This window comes from Notothenia coriiceps, unplaced genomic scaffold (genome assembly GCF_000735185.1).
Source record: "Notothenia coriiceps isolate Sejong01 unplaced genomic scaffold, NC01 NC01_scaffold00026424, whole genome shotgun sequence".
Lineage (NCBI taxonomy): Eukaryota > Metazoa > Chordata > Actinopteri > Perciformes > Nototheniidae > Notothenia > Notothenia coriiceps.
Window position 1 is genome coordinate 1,021,755 of NW_011359125.1, and position 22,320 is coordinate 1,044,074.

At 40.9% G+C, this 22,320-nt stretch overlaps 1 protein-coding gene across 1 annotated transcript in view; it reads left to right on the top strand.

Moving 5' to 3' along the window:
- LOC104957116 (ryanodine receptor 2-like) overlaps positions 1-22,320 on the top strand; it is an 88,987-nt gene that overhangs the window by 37,480 nt on the left and 29,187 nt on the right. The window contains exon 29 of the mRNA XM_010784730.1: positions 15,749-15,873. Coding sequence (XP_010783032.1) covers positions 15,749-15,873 — 125 coding nt within the window. The remainder of the gene's footprint in view (positions 1-15,748; positions 15,874-22,320) is intronic.

Below are 22,320 nucleotides of genomic sequence, written 5' to 3' on the forward strand. Positions count from 1 at the left end.
CTGAATAGTTGAATAAAACTTACAACATATGCATTTATCTTTAGAAACATACATTTCACTTAAAAACTGTATTTGCTAGGGATTTAACGATATATCGTGGTAAGTAAATGTCTCAATGCCGTCGTGAGACTGACAAAATCTACCGCGATTTAAACAATTGTTTTAAAATATATATATATATTTTTTTAAACCTTTATTTAACCAGATGGTCCCATTGAGATCATCAATCTCTTTTTCAAGGGAGACCTGTCCAACATGGCAGCAAGTAGGTTACAACATGAACATAAAACAACAGATAACACAAAAGGACATGGTATTTCCAGGGCTACATGTACATACCTAGAGACATTGACAAGTACCAACTGTATATTTATATCTCGCCCTGTCAATAAGCCTCACCTTCTTGGCAACAACTGTATTGTTTTTGAAGTGGTGGAGAGACAATGCACAGTTTGACCAACTGCTGTCACCCATGGCCAAAGCATATCTCTCTGTCCCAGCAACATCAGTACCAAGCAAGAGAGTTTTTTCCACAGCAGGAGATATTGTAAACGCCCAAACAACCAAGCTTCTACCTGGAAATGTGGACACGCTCATATTCCTAAAAGATAACCTTGATGGTGCTGAGTTAGTGAGTTAGAGTTGAGTTACTTGAAAAACTAGTGAAACTTGATTTATTCTATTGCAGGGTCTGATTATTATATTGTTGACCCTTTAAAATACTACTATCCTACTAAAATGCTGTACAAATCAGATCTATTCATTAATAAAGAAAAAAAAATTAAAGTAAAAGAAAAATATTTTTCAATATCGCGATAAATATCGTACCGTGGACTTTTTATCGCGATATTATCGTACCATGAGTTTTTGGTATCGTTAAATCCCTAACATTTATACATCCCTCTATTTCTATGTCTCCCTGGCTAACTACTTACTGCCAGTCAGTCTGTTTGTCCGACTACCTGTCTCACATTCCTTTCTCCTGTCTATACTGTATGTGCTTGCCTGAAGGCCGAGGCTCCATCCTCACAGTGCTTTAACACACTACCTCATTACCACGTGTAAATAAAGATGAATGGTCGGCAATATTCCTACAAATTTGTTTCCCATTACACTGGGGTCGGCAGTAATTGTGGCTGGCGCCCAACTCCCATGAGTCTGCGTACAGTTACATTCATATTACAGTTAATAAACAGCGGGCTAACAAATTGTCCTGTAACACCCCCCTCTACTAAATATGGTGTGGGGTGGGCATTCTTTTTTGGCGGTCAGCTAAAGAGGCAGCAGCGAGAGAAAAAAGCGATAGTGAAAGAAATAGAGACTATCTGGGTAATACCCCCCTTCTTTTCTATCGCTCTATTACTCCTGAGAGGGCCACGGAGTCTACTTAGTCCTATGAAGGCCTCAGGGTTTGGACCTTTGTATTGAATGCAATGTGACATGACAAATGTGAGAACTTGCATGTGCCTCATATGCTCAATGCATACAGAATAATTCAGTACTGCAATTATTTGTATGCATGTATTCAAGCATTTGTGAGCATGTGTTGTCCTCACACAAATGAGTGCTTTACACAATGTGCGGTATGCTACCAAATGAGAAGAAGTGTAAATTTGACTGTGCTCTGTGTTCTCTCTATGTTTGTCTGTCTATTCTGACAGGCAGCTGCTCTTAAGGACCTTTAAGTGCCTCCTTATTGCTGCCATTACACGAGTCCTCTAACCAGTGAAATATATCACACTGTTAACAGGGCAGTCTCCGCAGTGGGGTCCGGAGGAGATGCTTCAGTAGTGGATAGCACATTGTGTTTTATCTTTTGACAAAGACAAAAGGGCTTCAAATCATTAAACACATTCTTTGAATAGTAGAACTTTGCCAAGAAACTCAGGGGAAACAAATGGAGGGGGGGTTGGTCCATTTCTTTTGCAGCTCAGAAGCAAATCTTATCAAACAACAAGTTCATTCAGTTCTGCACAGACACAATTAAGTGATTATATCCACAATATACTGTCTCTTCCATCTCTGTGCCAGATCTTCTGCCAGGGGCTTCCCACAGTATTTGAAAAACACCATGAAACAGGAGATTTGGAAAACTTGTAAGAAACATTTGACTCTCCCTGATTTGATTGTATCTATTGCAACTGTGTCAACTGTAGCCGCGTTCATGAAACAAGTTGGTGAGCGCCAGGCAAATTAGGGCGGATTCCATCGGATGTCTCTCTCTTCTTTAAAATCATGTTTTTTTTAAATATAGTTTTAACAGTATTCAAATATTTAGCAAAACATTCATCTTTTTGTGTTATCGGTTATCGAGGGGAGGGTAAAAAGGAGGGTAAAAAGAGCTCTGTCTGTTTTTGTATGCTCCTGCGAGCTCCCATAATCCATTAGAGAGGCTGAGGATGAATGAATGAGCACTGCACCCGGAGCGAGAGCAGCAATAGTTTCTTCAGTTCTCCCTCTTATTGATTTCCACAGGAAATATAGAACCCTTGGCGCAGAGGTAGAAGAGGGAGGACCATACTGATATCAAGTCGTTTTCCCGTCTTTTCCAAAAATCTTTAATCAAAGTTAAAGTGAAATACTAAAATGCCACTTGACATGACCTTTGAGCCCTGTTATGAATCACCTGTGTTTGAGCTGCGCTGAGTGGCGGAAAGCGCTAAGAGATTATTCTTACTCACAAATTGCTGCAAGAAAAAGAACAAGTTCAGGAGAAGAATTTAACGGCCACTGAAGAGCTTGTTTGCTGTTGACCCTTGACAAATGCTAGACAACAAATCTATGTTTAAAGCACTTGCCCGACTGGATTCCTTTATGGCACTAAGTGACTCCTGGGAAGGAAGAAGCTCCTGAAAGTAACTCCCGCCCAAAAAAAAAAGCACTGCTACACCAAAACAAAGGAAGATACACTGCACTCGCTGCACAAATATGGCTCTATGAAGGGTGATATACTACCGGACGGGGGATACTTGTCTACAGGGACGATGCAAACAGGACGATTTGTGAGCATACGAGTGCCAGGCGTATAATGACAAATATGAAATCAATATAGTGACCTTAATTTGCCCAAAGCATAACTGTGATGTAGTACACGGTGTTTCGATTAAAGGGAGGTATAAAAAGATGGTGTCTGTGTGCTTCGAGGGCAAAGAGGCCATGCCCTTTTGAACCCTGGCGCTCACAGAGAGCGTGGCAGCCATAAAAGGAACAACCAGCCCTGTTTGGTCATTGAATAGGCTCCTTATGGCTCATGGGTAATAATGTCACGCCTCAAGACGTTTTTTAAAAAGAACTGGCGAATGATAGCTACCAATGTGTTCCGCAACACTGGCAACATTATGGCAGCAGAGGAGAAAATATAATAGCTTGAATATGCTATGAATAACAAAACCTGTCAATACTCACCTCTAGAAGAATTGCTGATCAGACACAGTTCATGTAAAGTGTACGTGTGTGAGTGAGAATTTATGATATGTGTCCTTTTATATGAGACTGCGTGTGCATTTTAGTGTGCGAGAAAGAAAATGATGAGTCTCAGTTTGTCGCCAATATGTGGCCTTTTGTGTGTTTTATTTATCCTTACTACATCCTTTGTGTTGGAGCAAAGTGTATTTGAATTTACATAGTTCTGTGACATTACACCATTTTAAACGTTTTCTAATTTAGTGTTGACAAATATGAGTTTGTAAATATGAACATTCCCTACGGACGTCTAAATATATACAAATTTACATTATAAGTGATAACATTTAGCTTAAGGTGGCTTTGAGGGTGTCAGTCTTTGTGTTTAAGTCTGGCCAGATTTATAAATAGTACCCCAATTTTAGGACAATGCAGAAGGGCGGAAAATATATTTGGTGAAATGATCTGCACTACATGCCTGGCAGAACATCACAAGGGGAGATGGCTTATTTTAAGGGGTTGAGGACTTCACAAAAGCATTGTCCTGTAAAGAATCACAAAAATGTAAAGAGACCCTTAATTACCTAATCAAGCTTTTTTTTAATATACATTTTAGGGTTAGTACGTATCAAAAATATTGCAAGTTATACATTAATTACGTCATGTGGATGTCAACATTGTCAAATTAAAGCTTACTTTCACTGCAATGTCATTTTTTAAATTGTAATAAAATAAAATAATAACATTGAGGGTCAGGACTTCAATTGAGTATTTAGTTATACTTAGTTATAAGATATAAGTAAACGCTGCTTGGGTTTCATGTACCTTACTTGAGAACAAAGGCTTGTTTGTTTGGGTTGTGTAAGGTCAAGCGATCTCAAATACAGGCAACACTATTATTACAAGATTAGGGGAAAGTGTAGTACATTAGTACAAGCTTTCACTAAAATAAAATAAACAATAAAATCCTTTTGTGAATATTATCACTTCAATGGAGGGAAAAGCTATAATTTAAAAATATGGGCCTTGGGCTCTATCATGAGACTAAAGAGGGGAATTTTGAACCTAAGATGTTCTGTAATTGAGTAACAAACCATTCAAAGACTTGTTTTAGCCCAACACCACTGAGCTCACCATAGAGCCAGTAAATGAGTCCATCTTGTTTAGCACTGCCCCTGGGCTGTTAGCAGCCGAGGGCAGAAAGGCTCGCACAATGAAGCCATTCGGTTAGAGCTTAGCCCTTAAAACAACATGCCACTCAATGATCCTCATGGAAAACAATGGCGGGACACATCAGTCAGGCCTGTGTGGGAGTGGGGCTGGCAGGGGGACATTGATGTCCCCGTGGAGCCGTCCCATAGGGAAGACGTTCCCAATGGGACGGCTCTTTTCACAGCCTGACCTGGAAGAGAACAGCATGGTGAGGTTTGTGGGGGGTAAAACTGAGGGGGATAAACAGCAAAATCATCCGTCTCAATAACTCCTTTAAACCTGGATCGGCTGCCAGGCTCTTCTTGTCTTAAAACAAAGAAATATATCTGGCAGTAAGTGAGTATCTCACCTATATACATATATTTATATATATACATATAAAATGATATATTTTTTATCACAAACTGTTAACGTGCACCTATCATGCTATTTTTAGGCAATAGCATAGGTCTCAGATATATAAAAATATATAAAAAACATGTCTATGAAGTTTTATAGCCCTCTATTTCACTTCCTGTTTCTAAAGTGCTGATTTGTGGAATAAAGCTTTGACAAATAAAAGAGGAGGGGTCTGAGCTCATGCGGGACCCGGCAGCTACTGTCTAAACTACATACTGTAGTGATGAAACGCCATATCATGGATTATCAAGGATTATTTCTGAAACAGTATGGAGTTCAAAGGCTTTCTCTCTTGCTGGTTATACCACAAGGTGAGTTCCTTTTTATTTCCTGCTTCTTCACACACATGCTCTCCAGCACAGGTTAGCGATGCTAATGTAAACACCGACCATATTACGTCCAAAACAGTATGGCATTGTTTCTGATGGCAACTTTCTGATAGGGCCGTGGGTCCACATTTCTGATATTACGTCATATCGGACGTCGTGAATCTGGATCAGCTCCGTTGTTCCCCCGTTTTTAGAGATTTGGGTACGGAGGGAAAGAGAGAGGGTTTTATTTTCTGACGCTGCATGAGTTCCCTGATACACCGGGGACACATATTTATGTATAAAAGACATCAAAAGGTGCATTTTGCATGAAAAGTCCCCTTTGTTTTGAATGACTGTTACATCAATTACTCTTGTGCTCCGTAGTGATGTAACAGTCATTCAAAACAAAGGGGACTTTTCATGCAAAATGCACCTTTTGATGTCTTTTATACATAAATATGTGTNCCCGGCACCTTAATGGGAAACCCTACATGTTTGAGCACCCTCTACGAACCGTCAAGCTACCCCACAGCACCCCCAAAAGAAATCTCTGGCGCCGCCAGTGAGCCTGCAACCCCGTTTTGAAGAAATGTGCAGTGCAAACCAGGCTCATTGCAGCCACCTGTGATAAGACACACTTTTTTGCAAAATATCAGCATTTTCTTTCTTTTCATTTTTTTGCACAGCTTTCAAAGTGGCAAAGTATTATAACTTATTGTTCTAACAAAGGGATTGCACAATTGTATTATGTATTTATTTTTTTGACCACACAGACTTATGGAGCATTGTTTTATTATCACTGCTCTAGGAAAGTGATTTTTTGAAAGGAATGCTTACGTTCATATTGATGTATTTTAATAAATGTTAACTTGGCCCAATACGTGACTATTTGTGTTGGGGGGGGCCCGACTTATTTTTTTCTCCAAAGGGGGGGGCTTGACAGAAAAAGTTTGAGAACCACTGATCTAGAGGAAGTGATATAGATAGAGACTATATGTCCCCGTTTCCTGAAGATGTAAAACAAATCCGTTCACAGGAAGTGTTCACATCCTCCCAAGACTCATGGTAAGCTCAGCAGGCATGCTTTAACAGAGGCAAGGCATGTAGACATACAGATACATCAAATAAACTTAAAACATGCAAACACACAGTTTTCTCTTATTTTTATATAACCACACTGGCTGACTAAGAGCACGTTCTTATTGAGAGCAATAGCCCGCAGAAGCAAATGTTGGAAAATAAATACATATAACACACATTCACATAAACACCAACGTTCATGCATAAACTGACTCACACACATTTAGTTTTCAAAGTTGTCACAGGCACCCGTGGGGCCATCTGTTCCTGCCTTGGCCAATTTGAAGAGACATAAACTCAGGAATCCTTAAGGATGCAATATGGCTCCTACAGTATGTTAATCACAATTCCTTTCCATTGAAAATGAGCCACTGGGCTACGGGGATGTAGGGACGGTTTGTTATTCACAATCTGTTCAAGGAAGCAACATTTTATAGGTCATTTTCAGAAGAGAAACTAAACTGGAGACTGTGAGCAGGCTTTTACAATTTTCCAAATGACAACGCTGTAATATATTATGAGCTCTACTTCTACCGTAAAGGAGATGTTCATAAACCGATCTGACATTTCATTTTAAACACTTCAACTGCATTTCTATTAGAGCTGTGCAGCAACATGAAACAACCTGATGAGAGTCCTCTACTCAATGGACAATAGGGCACTTATTTCTTTACCCGACACTCTTTTAGAACATTGATAAACATTATCATTTTCGTTGTCTGGCTGAGATACTTGTGCCCCTTATTTTAAGCACTATTATTCAATAACATTAGCATTGTATGTCTAGGAAATATGTCTAGAAAAGCTATGGTAAAAGCTTGAAATTCAAAAGATGGTCGTACAATTGTTGCTTCGTAAGGTAGAACTTTAACCAGAAAGAATGACAGGTAGATCAAATTGAAGTGTAGAGAAAACGTTAACTATGTTGTCCAATAAATATAATATATGCAAATGTCTTCTTGGGCCCATACACACAGGCAAGCACGTTTAACGTTTTTTTAAATGTGAGTGGCTCCCTCTCGACACCTCCCTGCTGACGTCTCCCTTCAAAACCACATCCCTAAACTCAATCCTACACATCCAAAGTATTCCTCTCATGTTTCTAAAGTGCCGCGAGCCCCCATCTCTCTGTTCTGTTACCACAGCTGCTATTGGCTGACCTGTGCCTCAACCCTTGTTATCATTTTTAATTTTCCCCCATTTCATGCCACAGGAAGTCTTTTGGACAATAAAAATCCAGCTTTTCAGAACTGACATGATTTTCCTCTTCACTCATGTTGTGGCCCAGTAGCTGCCATGGTTGATGGCTTCTCTGCCAGTAAAGACTTGTTTTTTTGTGTGACTAATACTTGATAGCATAGTGCTGCTCCCAATGACATAATACAGTATTAATATATAATATACAATACATAAAATCTGAGTAAAACCAGCTGAGTTATTAAAGAAAAAACCTGAATCTGGACGGTTTATGCATTGCAGGTGTTACCATGCAAGTATAACATTTTCCCTCGGCTCAGCAGGGACCAGCAATTTATCATATCATAAACAAAACTGTCCCGTTAGCTCTCAGAAAGGTGACTTTCAACACAGAGCTGCAACTAGGCCTATTTATTTATCTGAAAGTAATAAGTAATGCAGATCACAACACAAAATGCTATCTATAGTTTCATCTGAATTTATTTAAAGGATAAACAGAGCGTGGAGAAAAATGCGACCCTATAAATGAGAGAAAAAGATAATAGCTGATGTAAAATGCATGAGCTGCATTGTATTCTTTGTCCCGACATCTGATAAAACCTGAATAGGCAAATTAAATCAATAGCACAATCCAAACAATGTTGTGTGGAACAATAAAAGTTACTCTTTAACGCGGGTCCCAGGTCCTTTGGTAAAAGGATTTGGTAATTACTCTCATTGCACAGCTCACTGCACACAGCCCTCGAGGTCGACTGCAAATTTCAAGGTTTCCATTAAAAAACTAAATGTGAGGATTATCTCCCTTAATTACTTTACTTGTTCTACCTGATGCGTATGTGATGCAATCCAAACAATATTCAGGCCGCCAGCACACATCTTATGAGGAAACCTTTTTGACGAATTGGTAGAAAAAGTTTATTTTTGCTTTCCCTAAGTTATGTAATATCACTCTGAAGCACCGCACAATTGAGAACGTGTGTGTGTGTGTGTGTGTGTGTGTGTGTGTGTGTGTGTGTGTGTGTGTGTGTGTGTGTGTGTGTGTGTGTGTGTGTGTGTGTGTGTGAAACACAGTATGAAAATAAACTTGCAGAACCTTGAAGCTTTGCTTTGGTTGAATGAGTTAAATAAGTGACTGTTGTTGTACACTGTCTGTCGTAGGATAGCTCCATCTAGTGTGTACAACAAATATATATATGTCAACAATAATGAAGGGAAGGGTGCATCTTCTCTGTATATTGTATCCCTGATTGGGCTGCCAGTATTGTTAAAGAGCTTCAAATACTATGATATCCATATACAAATACATTATATTATCTGAAGTTTAATTTAGTCTAAATCTAAAACGTATCATTTAATGCCAAAATGTTTCTATTCATGTATAGGAAGAAATATCACGTTGATTGGCATAAGAATAACATCCGTTTCAAAAGCACCAAAACAGACATCACAAGTGTTTGCTCTAAAATGTAAAAGATTCCAACAATCTACCGCGGAATTGTTAAATGAGAGTGTGATGAGAACTGAAATATATTTGACAGAAGATGCCGACAGCAAGAGAGACAATTGTGGGAAGATGTGGCATGAATACAAAACAGAGCGACTGATTGGCTCTCTCTGCTGTTGTCTTGAAATGCAGCATTGTCATTCAGGCAAAGTTGCCAGTAGCTCAGTCAAAAAGAGGATTAGATAACGACTGGCTTTCTGGCTTCAGAGAAACTTTACCACATCATTGGTACACAGCTGTTCCTTTCTAACACAAATATTAATTATTTCTGCATTCTAGGGAATCAATGTATTGTGACATAGAGGTATGTTGGCCCTTATTGGAAAATAGCTGTTATTACACTGCACATTTCTAAGGTACACAAATTCTCCCAGACTAGATTAATTTGTATGCATGATATTCAAAACATTTTATTTTGTTTTGAGGCATTGTTGGATCCAGGCTCAGCACAATAGTCTTGCGTGGACACCAGCACCTCATTTATTCAGAACTATGGACAGTGTGAGATTTTGGCAGCAGTTTGCAGGTGTAGATAACGTACGTTTAGTCCTGAACTAAAACCATATGCTCCCTTTTTCTAAATTCAGAAATGAAAGGGAGCGAATTCAAAATAATCTGTTTTATTTCTGCCTCTCCACTTGTGCGTCTAAACTTGATAGAAGCACATGTCAAACATTGTGACATTGTTTCTGTACAGGGCATGTGATTAGACACTCAGTGACGGTTCAGATCTGGTGTCAATCACATGTTGCTGGTTAGACGTGCCTCCACTTCTCGAAGATAGTTAGGGTCAAACCGCTTTGAAAGTCGTTTTAATTTGATCTTTCAGTATATTGTTGTATACCAATAAAATATAATGAGGTTCCATTTGTCTCTTTCCTGACATATCTGACATTTCACGCATTCGTTTAGACCAAAGGTATTACATTTCGCTTGTTAAAAAAAAGAAAAAGAAAGCACTTGAAAATAAAGCCTGGAAATGATTGCTGTAAAATCAAAGATCGGCTATGGATAGTTAGTCCAAAAAAAAGAAATTGCACATGTTGAAATAACACGACTGGGATAAATGTCCTCTTTGAGATGTTCTTAAGCGATGCAATTAGGAGAGAATTGACTGAACAGCTCCCGATAGAGGATCATTTTGCGTAAAGGGTGAATGACATTGACAAAGAACAAATGATGAGGAAAACTGTCAAGAAGAGGTATGAGCACATATAGCAAAGTAAAATGCTAACAGGAAAATGGAGCTAGGATAAAAAAGGGGGATCAGATCCAAATACTCCTGTCTATGGTTTATTGAAGCATTTTACCCACAGACAGCATATTCCCCATACACTCCTACTACTGTTACAGAAAGCTCATGGGAAGTCCCCAAAGACATAGTGAAGAGAAGCTGTCAGTCAGATGCGATAACGTTAGTGTTCAAACCAGTAGAGATTAGGATAAAGTCATGTGGATATTTTCCCTTGCAGATATTCTCTATTATTAGGAGAGGAGAACATGTTGTTATTCAACAGACTCCAGCTTTGTGTTAGCAATATGACGAAGCAAAAAAGATAACCGAGAGAGAGAAAGTGAATAGTGGGAAAAATGTATCCCTCGGGCTTTCTTTGTGAGCAGAGGCAGCCACAGAGGCTCTGTCACAGGATATTCCACTGAGACCGNATGTTAAAGTCCAAGTCGAGTTGCAAGTCTTTTTAGATTTTGTCAAGTCGAGTCTAAAGTCATCAAATTCATGACTCGAGTCTGACTCGAGTCCAAGTCATGTGACTCAAGTCCACAACTCTGGTACTTAGTTCATCAGAACTAAAGAGTTCTGATGAACTAAGTTCTCATGAAACTTTGTGGGAAAAGTACTGCGGTGTGAAAGCGCCTATAGACTCTCCAAAATCACACTAGTGTCTTCCATATCCGGCAGCACCAACACCTGCTCTGCCGGATTTGGAACCCCCTCTTTAGTTTTTCACCTGCTGGGCCCAGAGTAAAGTTCTTTGGTGAGCACAATCTAGAGGGGAACAGCCAACACCAGTGTGATTTTGGTGACGTTGTGACTCTCCTGGACAAAGTTGTAGGGGGGGTGCCAAATCCGGCAGCTACAACACCTGCTCTGCCGGATTTGGAACCCCCTCTTTAGTTTTTCACCTGCTGGGCCCAGAGTAAAGTGCTTTGGTGAGCACAATCTAGAGGGGAACAGCCAACACCAGTGTGATTTTGGTGACGTTGTGACTCTCCTGGACAAAGTTGTAGGGGGGGTGCCATATCTGGCAGGAGAAATACCCGCTCTGCTGAACATGTTATGTAGAGAACAGTGCAGATCTTCCCTATTGACACCAGGAAAAACCTAATCTAAAATAAGGAGCATTAATAGTGTGATATAGGCACAGATATAAGATCAATAATACACTTTATTTTAGGGCACCTTTCAAAGCATTCAATGTCACCTTAAAATACAATGAAAAATAAAATATGAGTGGCATTACAAAACAAACATGTGTTGAGTAGGAAACCACAGAGGAAAATTACATTCAAAGGAGCAATTAAAGTGAGTGACATTATCTTTTAGGCTTGCTTGAAAATAACACAGTGTCTGGCACATGTTATATCATTACTGTCATATCATTGCTTACTATTCGTGGTTATCAGACACTTAAACAGAAATAGGACTATACTGACAAATGACATATTATCCTGTCATTGTCCGTTCTGTAGGAAGGAGGAACATAGCAGAGTGGGACTACACTCAAAAACGGAAGTTTGTTCCAATACGAAGATTGTGATTATCTGAAAAGTGTCCTTAAAACGAGCCTCCTCGCAATTGTATGCACAGCCGTTTGCTGTTTAATCTGATGGGAAATATATCCTTCAAAAGAGAGAAAAAAGCTTATTAAACTAGACGAACGCTCAATACAGGCGATGACGTCACGTTTGCGCGTCCCCGCGAACAGGGATACAATCTACGGCAGGGATACAATCTACGGCATAACACCGGCTCTTCCACAGAGTTTGCCGCTTGGTATGACTGCATTGAACTCAATGTTTGTCAACTTTTAGCAGAAAAGTGGGGCAGCGATATTATAGTTTGAGCAAAGAAGTACCAAGATTCACAGATTAGTCAAGTGAGTACAGAACTTTCACAAGTAAACATTTGCAAAGTAGCGTTGTGTGCGCTAGGGCAGTGAGAAATGTCAAATTGTTCCTGTAGGAGGCCTACAGTTTTTATTGGCATAAGGTTGCCATGTTGTCCTTTTTGGTGATGTTTTTTCAACTGTTACTATAAGGAGTGGGAGGTTGTTTTATATGTGTATCATTTGATAGAGTCCATGCTCTCTATGCTAAAGCTACGTACAGGCTTCTAGAAAATGAATGTATTTTAGATTTGCAATATTCCGTTTTTTCTTACTCCACATATTTGATTGTATTCTGTTTTATTTTTACTGGTGTATCTTAATTTCATCTATATTCTATGTAAATATTGCTATATTTTAATGTTATTATAGTTTTCTTAAAGTTTTCTTAGTTTTTTTGGTCCTTTTTACAATTGATCTTCGTTGACTGTCTTTACTGTATGTGTTGACCTATTTGACCTACTGCCCTTTTCTGATTCTGCTTATTATTTATGATGAAATAAGCTGTGATCATAGAGTTAGTTGTCTTGCCTGATAGAGCCCAAGCCAGTAAAATGTCTGCAGAATGTTTCTATGGTGGAAATACAGTTTGTGTGTATATATTCACCTTGCCCACTAAGCAGTGCCTGCAAAATATTGATAGACTGCAGAATACCTTTCATAAACCTTATCGATAAATCACCAAGGACATGAAGAAAAATCCATACAATTTATATCACATCAGCGAGTTGTCCTTGGCTCTGTCTGTCAAGCAGAGGCAATGGGTTCCATCAGAGAAATGGAGTACACTGCTACCACTGCTGTTTTCTTTATGGCCTTGGTCTTGCCAGTTTTTATTATATTTGTCCTTTCTTCCTTTTGTTGTTGATGCTGCAACAGCTTTGTTGGTTAAGAGATTTACATTATGAGAGTACAAGACTCAGGGCTCATCTGTGAAGCAGATTCATCTCACCCCTTGCGTTATTTAAAGAAATGAAGTTACATATTGAGAAAGAAGCTGTCAAAACATTCCTTCATTTCCATATTTCTTGCTTTCCCACCTCTTATCTGTCCCACTCATATGTATTAATCTTGTAGAACGGATTCTCTGGAATGCATAATTTAATTAACACCAGGATGAAAAACCTGTCTCTAAAGAAGCTCTGCTAAATGGAAAACTGTGTGTGTTTGACCTGCTCCTGTCCACAGCGTGACTGTAAGCTGATCAGAGGGATGCAGTATGTAATGGCTTTATCTGTGCGTGTGCTTGTGCATTAATGTGTTTGACACAGTCTAATGACTCCGCAATGAGGCTACCTGGGATAAGTCACCAAGGGGAAATGATCAAAAAGAGACTAGTGACAGGGTCGTGAAACCTACCGAGAAAAAAACACACGGAAACTAAACTAGAAACTGCACAAATGAAGAGTCTCTAAAAAACATTTTTTACAGATGTTACATGTCCAGGAACAAAAATGAAATCTCCAGTTTTAAAGTTTGCTCCAAGAAGCACCGAAACTTTGGAGTATGAATTAGACAGGATTATGCCTCTGTGAATTATCTCAAGTACACCCACACTTTCAGTGATTTCTCCGCTGCTTTCCATCAAGTATGGCCCCATATATATTTCATGTTTTGTGCATCATATGATGAAACACATCGAGGCATCATGCAGGGAAGCTGCTCTGTATGGACTTCCCCTCTTAGCAGCACGAGCATCAATGTACAGCTCGGTCTGAGGCACATACACCACTAATTAGTCTCCAGCTGAACTGCACACCAACCGACAGCTGATAGACCTCGAAATGGTAAAGTGGATGTAAGGAGCGGTTAGAAAATACAAGTGCATTTCCACATTAAAAGTAAGACTGCACAATCAATTGAAATTTGATCAGAAATCCTAATCATAGTTAATGCAATATTTTGTAAAGGCCAAATATGTGAAAAATATATGAGGTATTGTGGAGCTACAGAGAAGCCACAATCTACTATTGGTATTCATTTTTATATAATTTTAATACATTTTTCAATTATATTGTAAATAATGTTTCTAAAGGGATAATTCCCTATTATTGTGAAATCATATCTCAATTGCAATATCAGTCAAAATGATCTAAATAGTCGTCCAAAGGAAGCTCAAAACATATTAAATAAAAACTTAAACAATATTTTTGTATAATGCAGTTGAAACTTAAAAAGTACTTATTCACCTGTCCCAAATTAAAGGGCAAAACCCCACCTACTGTCCAGGTTAGTATTATTATCATGAATCACAATAAAATATAATAATTGAAACATAAACCTCAACACGGGGTATTCCATAACATGCTTAGCATATTATAATGACACAAAAAGGGCATTATGTCCCTGACGATTTTAAATAACATACATTTGTATAATAGCTTCAGCAGTGGATGTTACATGTTTGAGTTTATCCATCAGAAAATGTTTTTTTTTACCCTATGCACTGCAGTGTGAGGAGAGAACACTAGATATGCTAATAAGGATTCCTCCTCAAAGCAGATCTGTAATGAAACTCTTGGATTACGCTCTGTGCTGATTGATGTAGCTCAGTGTCTCTGGAACAGTAACCCATGTGTAAGAATTGATGGATCGTGTTTCCTGTGTGAAAAAGCATACGATTGCTTTTCTGAAATTTATGTCACTTCATCACTGGAGATGCAGGAGGATCCAATTTATGCCTGTCTCTCTTCCTTTATATGCATACTTCCTTCACCTGACATCCACAGAATGGTTGAAATGAAAGAAGTGCAGCAGTCATTATTTCAGTGGCGTTTCTCAACAAGAACATGATTATTGTGTTCTCTGAGTAAAACAGTTGTTTACACGTTTACATAAGTTGAAAAGCAGTTCTCAGGAGCACAACAACTCTATTATTCATCCCTTTCTCGCTACTTCATCCATATATTGTTTTATAGGATATTACTATAAAACCTGATACAATGTATTGCAAATTGGACAAACATGTAAGCTATTCCTTTATTTCTATCTCTACCTTCACTAGGGTTGCAAAATTCTTGGAATTTTCAAAGATGGAAACTTTCCACGGGAATGAACGGGAAATTTTACGGGAATAAACTGAGAATTTTCAAAATTGAAGGTTGGCTCTTCATAGGGAACTTAAATATAGTTGGGGAAAGTATATTTTAGCATAATCTTGACTAAAACAAACAGATGCACTTGAATATCCATGCCATAGGACACTGCTTACTGCATGGCTATTGAGACCACACAAAGGTTTGCAACAGGCTCACAAATGTGAGAGTGGAAAAACTGGTTGGCATTCGGGCAAACCTAATAATTTAAACCGTTTTCTGTTCTACTTAACTTTTTTTTTTTTTTTTTAAATATCTGTTGAAATTTCATGTTTTTTTGTTTAATTTTGCATCGAATATTTCCAAAATTCCCCAGTTTAACTTCCCATGGAAACTTTCCGGAAATTTACCGGAAACTTTCCGCCCCTTTGCAACCCTAACCTTCACACCTGATGTATTCCTTTGTGTGATTCTCTTTTCTAGAGGTGCAGTGTCCAGCGAGGTATTGGATGTCGCGCGGCCACTCCTATGAAGAGCAGAGTGTGTGGAACCCGAAGTACTGCGTGGTTGGTGACGGTCAGATGCTGCTACTGAACGAGGAGGAGGTGGTGAGAGCAGACAGTGCTATCTGTTGTCTGTCATGTCCCGCTGTGTCACCATTGTTATCCTCGTCTGTTCCTCTTCATCCTTTCTGTCCTTGTCAATGTAATCACATTTGCTTCTGCTTTTTACTGATAATAATATCAAGCTTTATTTGTATAGCACTTTTCATGCATAGGATGCAGCTCAAAGTGCTTGAACAATGTGGCACTTAACAGAACAAGGACTACAATTTTTAGATAAACATGCAGGTTATGATACATATAATATCAATAGTACAAGGAAGTAAGATAGGCAAAATAATAAATACAATTCAGATAACCCACCCAAAGTGAGAGCACTTCCCCCCCAGCCATTTCTTCACATCGCAAACATTTCCTTACTCTTTCAAATTCATACAAATATTATTGTATATGTTACATTTTATTTTGAAAGTCCGTTTTTAATTACCGAACACATTAGTGAATGAAGGAACTTTTAAGCAAAACTTAATTAAACTGCTTAGACTTAAGCTACAAGGACTTTTAGTATATAAAGTTATACAATTACATTATATATCCAATTTTTTTTAAATTTGTAATTATAATGTGTTGCAACTGTCATGAAACCTAATTCCCCCCTGGAATTAATAAAGTATTTTCGTTGATTGATTTATTGATTATTTTCCTAATACAGAAATTATATTGTCAGTTTAAATGTGTCAGAATATAAAGGCAAATCTAGGTTTGAAGCTAATAAAGGCGTCACCTATTAGATAGTCTGCCCGTTATTGAGTACTGACAGTTTATTTTTTACATCAAAAAAGGTCCTGCTCAGTGTCAGGGGCGGACTGGGGGGAAAAAGTGGCCTGGGGATTAATTGACAGACATGCCCACTTAATGCGCGGCATGTATCGGCCGGCCGGCGACGAAAGTACAGTATGTTACTTAACAAAAAACCCTATGCATTTTATGATATTTTGGACAATTATTCATATAGTAATCACATTACCTGAGCCCTTGAGTTGCCTAGAGCAAAATAGTTACAGCATATATTTAATGATTTTAATGTTAACAGATCATTGATGCAATAACATTTTGACCCAATTTGCCTGACTTGACACATGGAATAAAACATGGGCGTAGGAAGCATCCTCAATGTGGGTGAGACAATTTAACAGAGGGTGTGGGCAGGTGTTGGACCTCACCTCCTCTACAGGTCTAAAGGTCCTACAAAGGAACATGTAAAAAAATATGTACACGCTAACATTTTACAAAACCTTCACAAGGTACATTTAGCCATTTTCAGGCAATATCAAAGGAGAAGGATTTTGCTGTATGATGTGTCCTTGCGCTAGCCCCGCGTCCTTATCGTGGAACGGCGTACTGCCGGACCGCGGGAGGAGAAGACTAAGTCCGCTTTTGTTCTCGTTGGCCTAACGATTCTGTCTCTTCCCTCTCTGTCCTCGTGTCTTTTGTCTTGCTTCTTCGTGAAAGTTCCTGTCTGTTTGTTCCTGACTCCTGTTAGAGTTGTTCGTGTCTGATGTGTTAACTCGTGTGTCTCTTTTATGTCATTGTTACTTTCGCGATATGGTGTGGTACTATTGTAGCGGACGTTCTTGACATTCGTTACGTGGTCTGTTGATCGTACGACTTCCGAAGAGGTAATAGATTTTGCAAGAACACCACTAGACCAGGTTGTACTAACTTTCGATCAATCCGTTTTCGGGGTGTGTTACTCGCTTCTCGAGGCACTCATACTCCTCAGTTACCTATGTTTGTTTCGTCGCGTATCGTCAGTGTCAGTCAGGACGTCTCGTATAGACGGATTATCGCCGTATCGGTTTCAAAACCAAGTCTTCTAATTTTGTCTGTTTTCGTTCCTACCGGCACAACTCTTCTCACCGCGGATCCTTCCCTTTCCCTTCCGGACTTCGGGAGGTCTTCTACTATTACATACTACTTGTAGAGTGTGAGAGTTGGTAGCAGACGAGAGGTACAGGCAGCGCAATAGAGAGATGCCAGGAGACGCAGTGAGAGTTTGGAGTGGAAAGGGAAATTCAGTGGCAGAGAGTGACGTGGGGTGAGGCTGCGGCATTTGCTGAGTCTGCGGACCTCCCGCTCGTACTACTTGGGATGTCGTTACTCTCGCATTCAACTGAGTATCATGGGAGCCCCCGCCGGGACGGTGGAAGTAAGAGTACAGTCCTAGGAGTGGGCGCGCGTGTGATCGAGCTGTTGGGAGCGGTCGGCCGCTGGGGCGTGGCCCGAATGTGATGTTGTGGCACGAGAGATTAATAGTGCTGACGTGGTCGAGTTTTGGAGAGACTCCATTGTGTTCCTGATTCCCACGTATGTTTTGCTATATTTTATAATTAGAATGTCTATTTGTCGTGATTTTAATCGCGATCGACTGGTTGATTTTCGATATGTGGTAAAATTATGTTAATGTAATTAGCGTCTTGAGTAGGAAAAGATTACATGTTATGATTTCTTTACTCATGTTATGCCCTTTTGTCACGGAACGTGGGAGGAAGAGGTGAGAGCGGGAGAATTAGCCTTGTGTGGGTAATCGGTAGATAATGGTTGTCATAGCCGATTCGTGAACGTGCGTGGCGCGCGCTATATGGAGCCACAGCAGCTGCTATACGGCTATTGACGCGTTAGGGCGCGTTAAGGCTGTAGCGCCTGCAGTTAATGTCTGCCGTTGTTATGTGAGGTTGGGGGAGTGACTAGAGTGGTAGAAACAACGAAGCGGTGTTTTCCTTTGTGCACGCACCGAGAGTACACTCGCAGACTCAGCGTGGGTGTGCGTCCGGACGTGGCGTTGTCGTTTGGGGCGCTAGTAGTAAGCTAGTCTGAGTGTCCGTCGTTTGGCTGGATGGGCGGTCGAACAACGGAGCTTGAATTCTGAGGTGCGCGGGCACTGATTTTTGGTGGGGGCCAATGATTAAGAGGGTAGTGGGGTTATTTCAGGTTCTTCCTACAAACTTTTTTTTGTTTGTTGAGCAGGAGATGGAGTTAGAGGAGTCGTGAGAGGAGGAGTTAGCGTTGTATGTGGGGGGTGTCCTCTTCGTGTATTAGCGTTGCGTATCGAAAGGTGTGATAACATTTGTGGTGGGTGAATCCGGAAAAACCTTCTGTGTGGTGGTGGTGAGATGGTGTCCGTATTGGGTGTATGTGTCTTTGCGAAGTGGTTTCTCGGTGTGATAGGTGTCGTCGTTCACGTAGAAATCCTTTACATCTTAGGTGTTAGTTTGTGCTGTCGGCTGTGTAGTGATATGGTGAGGGAATGCAGTGCTTGTGGTTGACCTCGCTGGAAGTCTCAGACTTTTACTGTTGTGAGGGTTGGGAGGGACCTTAGGTGTGGAGAACGGAGAGTGTAAGTAGGGTGGGTTGTTGTCGTTGGTGGTTGTGGGCCGACTTACGAGGAGCGTGGGCTTAGCTCTATAGACAAAGATGGTAGTGTTGCGTTAGAAGAGGCGTGAGGAGAGAGTAAACAGAGGACCAAACTCGCTGGTGTAGGACAGATAGCGATCTCTCTCGAAGCCGGACCGATGTCTGTCGGTGGGTTAAATGTTCAGTTTGTGGTGTTGTGAGTGGTGTTTCTTTGGTGCCTGTGTCTCTGTTTTTGGTTCTTGTTGGTGTTTTCAGTACGGTTTTGAGTCTGCTATCTCCTTTGGTTGTGTTGTATTTCCAACCGTGAAATTTGTGATGTGACTTTAGATGTGGCGTTGGTTAGTTGTGATTAAGGTGACGGAGAAATTTGTGGATATAAGTTTGTAGTGGGTATGGGTGAGTAGCTGGAGAGTTTGTGTTGTTCGAGAGTGGTGTGTGGAAGAGTGAGCGTGAGAGAAAGATGTGGTTTAGGGTGTAGAGTGCGGAGCGCGTATTTCCTTGAGTTGTACAGCTGTGTGTGTTGGTTGGAGGATGAATGGTACGAATAGACCCGGTTTAGTGACTTATAAGTTTTTTTATGTATAAGAAAACGTACAATGTACCTTGTAACGGTAGTGTAGGTGTTGTTTTTTATTTTCGCCAACAAACTCACCAAAATGGAAGGGCTGAATTAAGACAAAGACTTTCATAGACTTTTGGATATGATTCTGTTGGTCTCCCTGTTTTTGCAATTGTTCTATTTTCAACACCGAGACGTAGAAGACGAGTTTTAAAAATATAGTGGGGTGGAACTAGACAATCGTCGGTAATTTTTGACATAAAGGTACTAGTACTGGACGTCAACGTCTGAGTGTCTTTCGTGCTCACTCTCTACTGGAAGTCTCGGCCCAGGAGTCTACTACGAAATTATTCGACAATAAGAAACGACGCACTTTTTTTCGTGTCTCGTCCTTCCGAAGTCGGGCCAACTGAGTTATAGGAGGGACGGTAATAACGAGGGAAGAGTCGAACGGTATTGGAGCATTTTTGGTCTTTTTTTCCTTCGGTTTAACAAAGTCAAGGTCGTTTCGTACAAACCTACATGATATCCAACATCAATTCAGACATAGTGACGAACATTTATAGGTGGATTGTGCGGTGTTATCGCATTTTCTACACATATATCCCCATACGCCCTCGAACTTTTACTCAATGTTCTTTCATAATTTTTTCCTGGTCACTATATTGCTTATTAAACCTTGAGACGATGAGATTAAACAACCGTCAGCTATGGACTAGTTGTGGTTGCCACAAAGTCACGGCCAAACCTCACCCTCGAACTTTTCGTGGCCAAAAGAAGAGTGTCTACGGGCGTGCGCGCGCCGCGTGGCGAGGCGAGGCTAGGCCGAAGCAAAGTGGCGGGTTTGGGTTTTGAGGCCGATGCTGCGGGGTTTTCGTGTCGTGATGCAGTGCGAATGCGCTCCGCCCCGCCCGTCCCCGCCCTAGGTTGCTTGGTGTTGTTTTTCGGCCGCAAGTTAGGTCAAACATGTTGTTGCTATCCTTTGAATTGTTGGCGGGCACGAGGTGCACTTCTCTGGGAGTGGATGACCCTTTGACCAGTAAGACTCTCCATGTTCCTTCGGACGTGTTAGCCGGTAACAACACACAAAGACCTAGTCCCCCCCCAAAGGCGTGCCAGAACCGAAATATTACCGTCCGTGGCGGTTGCGCAATGCAGTACGTGCGTTGGGCGACCTGCGTTGACGGGGGTGGGTGCGTGGCCTGAGACCCGTCACACTTTTCGCGCCTCGATTGCTTCTGGCCCAAGCCTTTGGATTGTTCGAGATCGTGTCTCGACTGGCCTCACGCACCACACTTCTCCATACTCTCGGGGAGAGTACTTGGACGGATGGTCCATCAGAGACACCCCTCTTAAATTTACATGTGAGAGTGTGTTGTTGCCAAGTCGTCCTCGAGCACAAAGTGGTTCATCTATGTAGTGCTAATCAGAATTCGGACTGATATAATAAATTTTCGGTTGTTTTATGGCTACGGTCGCTATCATTAAATTTTGCCATTTCTTTCCAAACAAAAACAACGTTTTGATGTTGTTCTACGTATGACTCAGCCCCGCCTGACCGATAACCCTATGGCCCTCAAAGGGGCCACCCGGCCACGACACACACCCGGTCTCCCGGGTTTTTTAAAATTTTTTTTTTATTTTGTACTGGATGGCCGGGTGTAAACATTCACAAGGCAGGGTCGTCGGGTCGGGTCGGGTCCCACACCGGGTGACCCGACCCGACCGACCGGCAAAACCTATCCGATGGAACAAGATAAGATAGTCAATTTAAAGTGTGTAGTCCGGGCATCGTCGACAGTGCGCGTCACTTGCAGTCCTCACTCCTGACTCTCTGGATCGACCGTAACGATGTCTACTTTTGTTCGGAGGTTTCGCATTTCCGAAAAACATATTTAACCATATGTCATATGACTACACTCGCTCGCACCCAAGTCTCCCTCCCCGACGTATCCCCCCAACGTCCTTTGTCCCCAAGTCCTCCTTACGCACTGGGCATTCCTATCTTTTCCCCTACTGCAGCTGATCTCAGCGCGCCGACACTCTTCTTGCACAACGGTGGTAAGACAATGCTAAATCCGATCAATCGATCGTCCGCAAATAACAAACCCACGTCAGTGAAACGGAGGTGAACGGACAAGTTTATTTACAACTTCTCTTTTCATTTAGACAAATTGTCAAGACAAAATATACACCCAACTTCTTCTTCTTCTTCTCTTCTTCTTCTTCTCTTCTTCTTCTTTTCTTTCACCCTCCCTTCTTTAGAGAAATTACCAGTATGTACGCTCGTGTGTCCGGTCGTGCACTTTACACAAGAGACGAACTGGTAGGATCATGGGCCTCAGATCATATTCCTCGTTCACCCAGTCGATACATGTCGGCGGGTCCCCTCGTTACCCTCACTCCCCTTCCCCCTACAGGCCACGACACGAGTTCCCGGGTGCCGTCCGTCCCTCCACTTGACCTGAGAGGTTCGTCTTCGGTTGGGGTTTACATCCAGACCAGGCCAAACTGGAAAA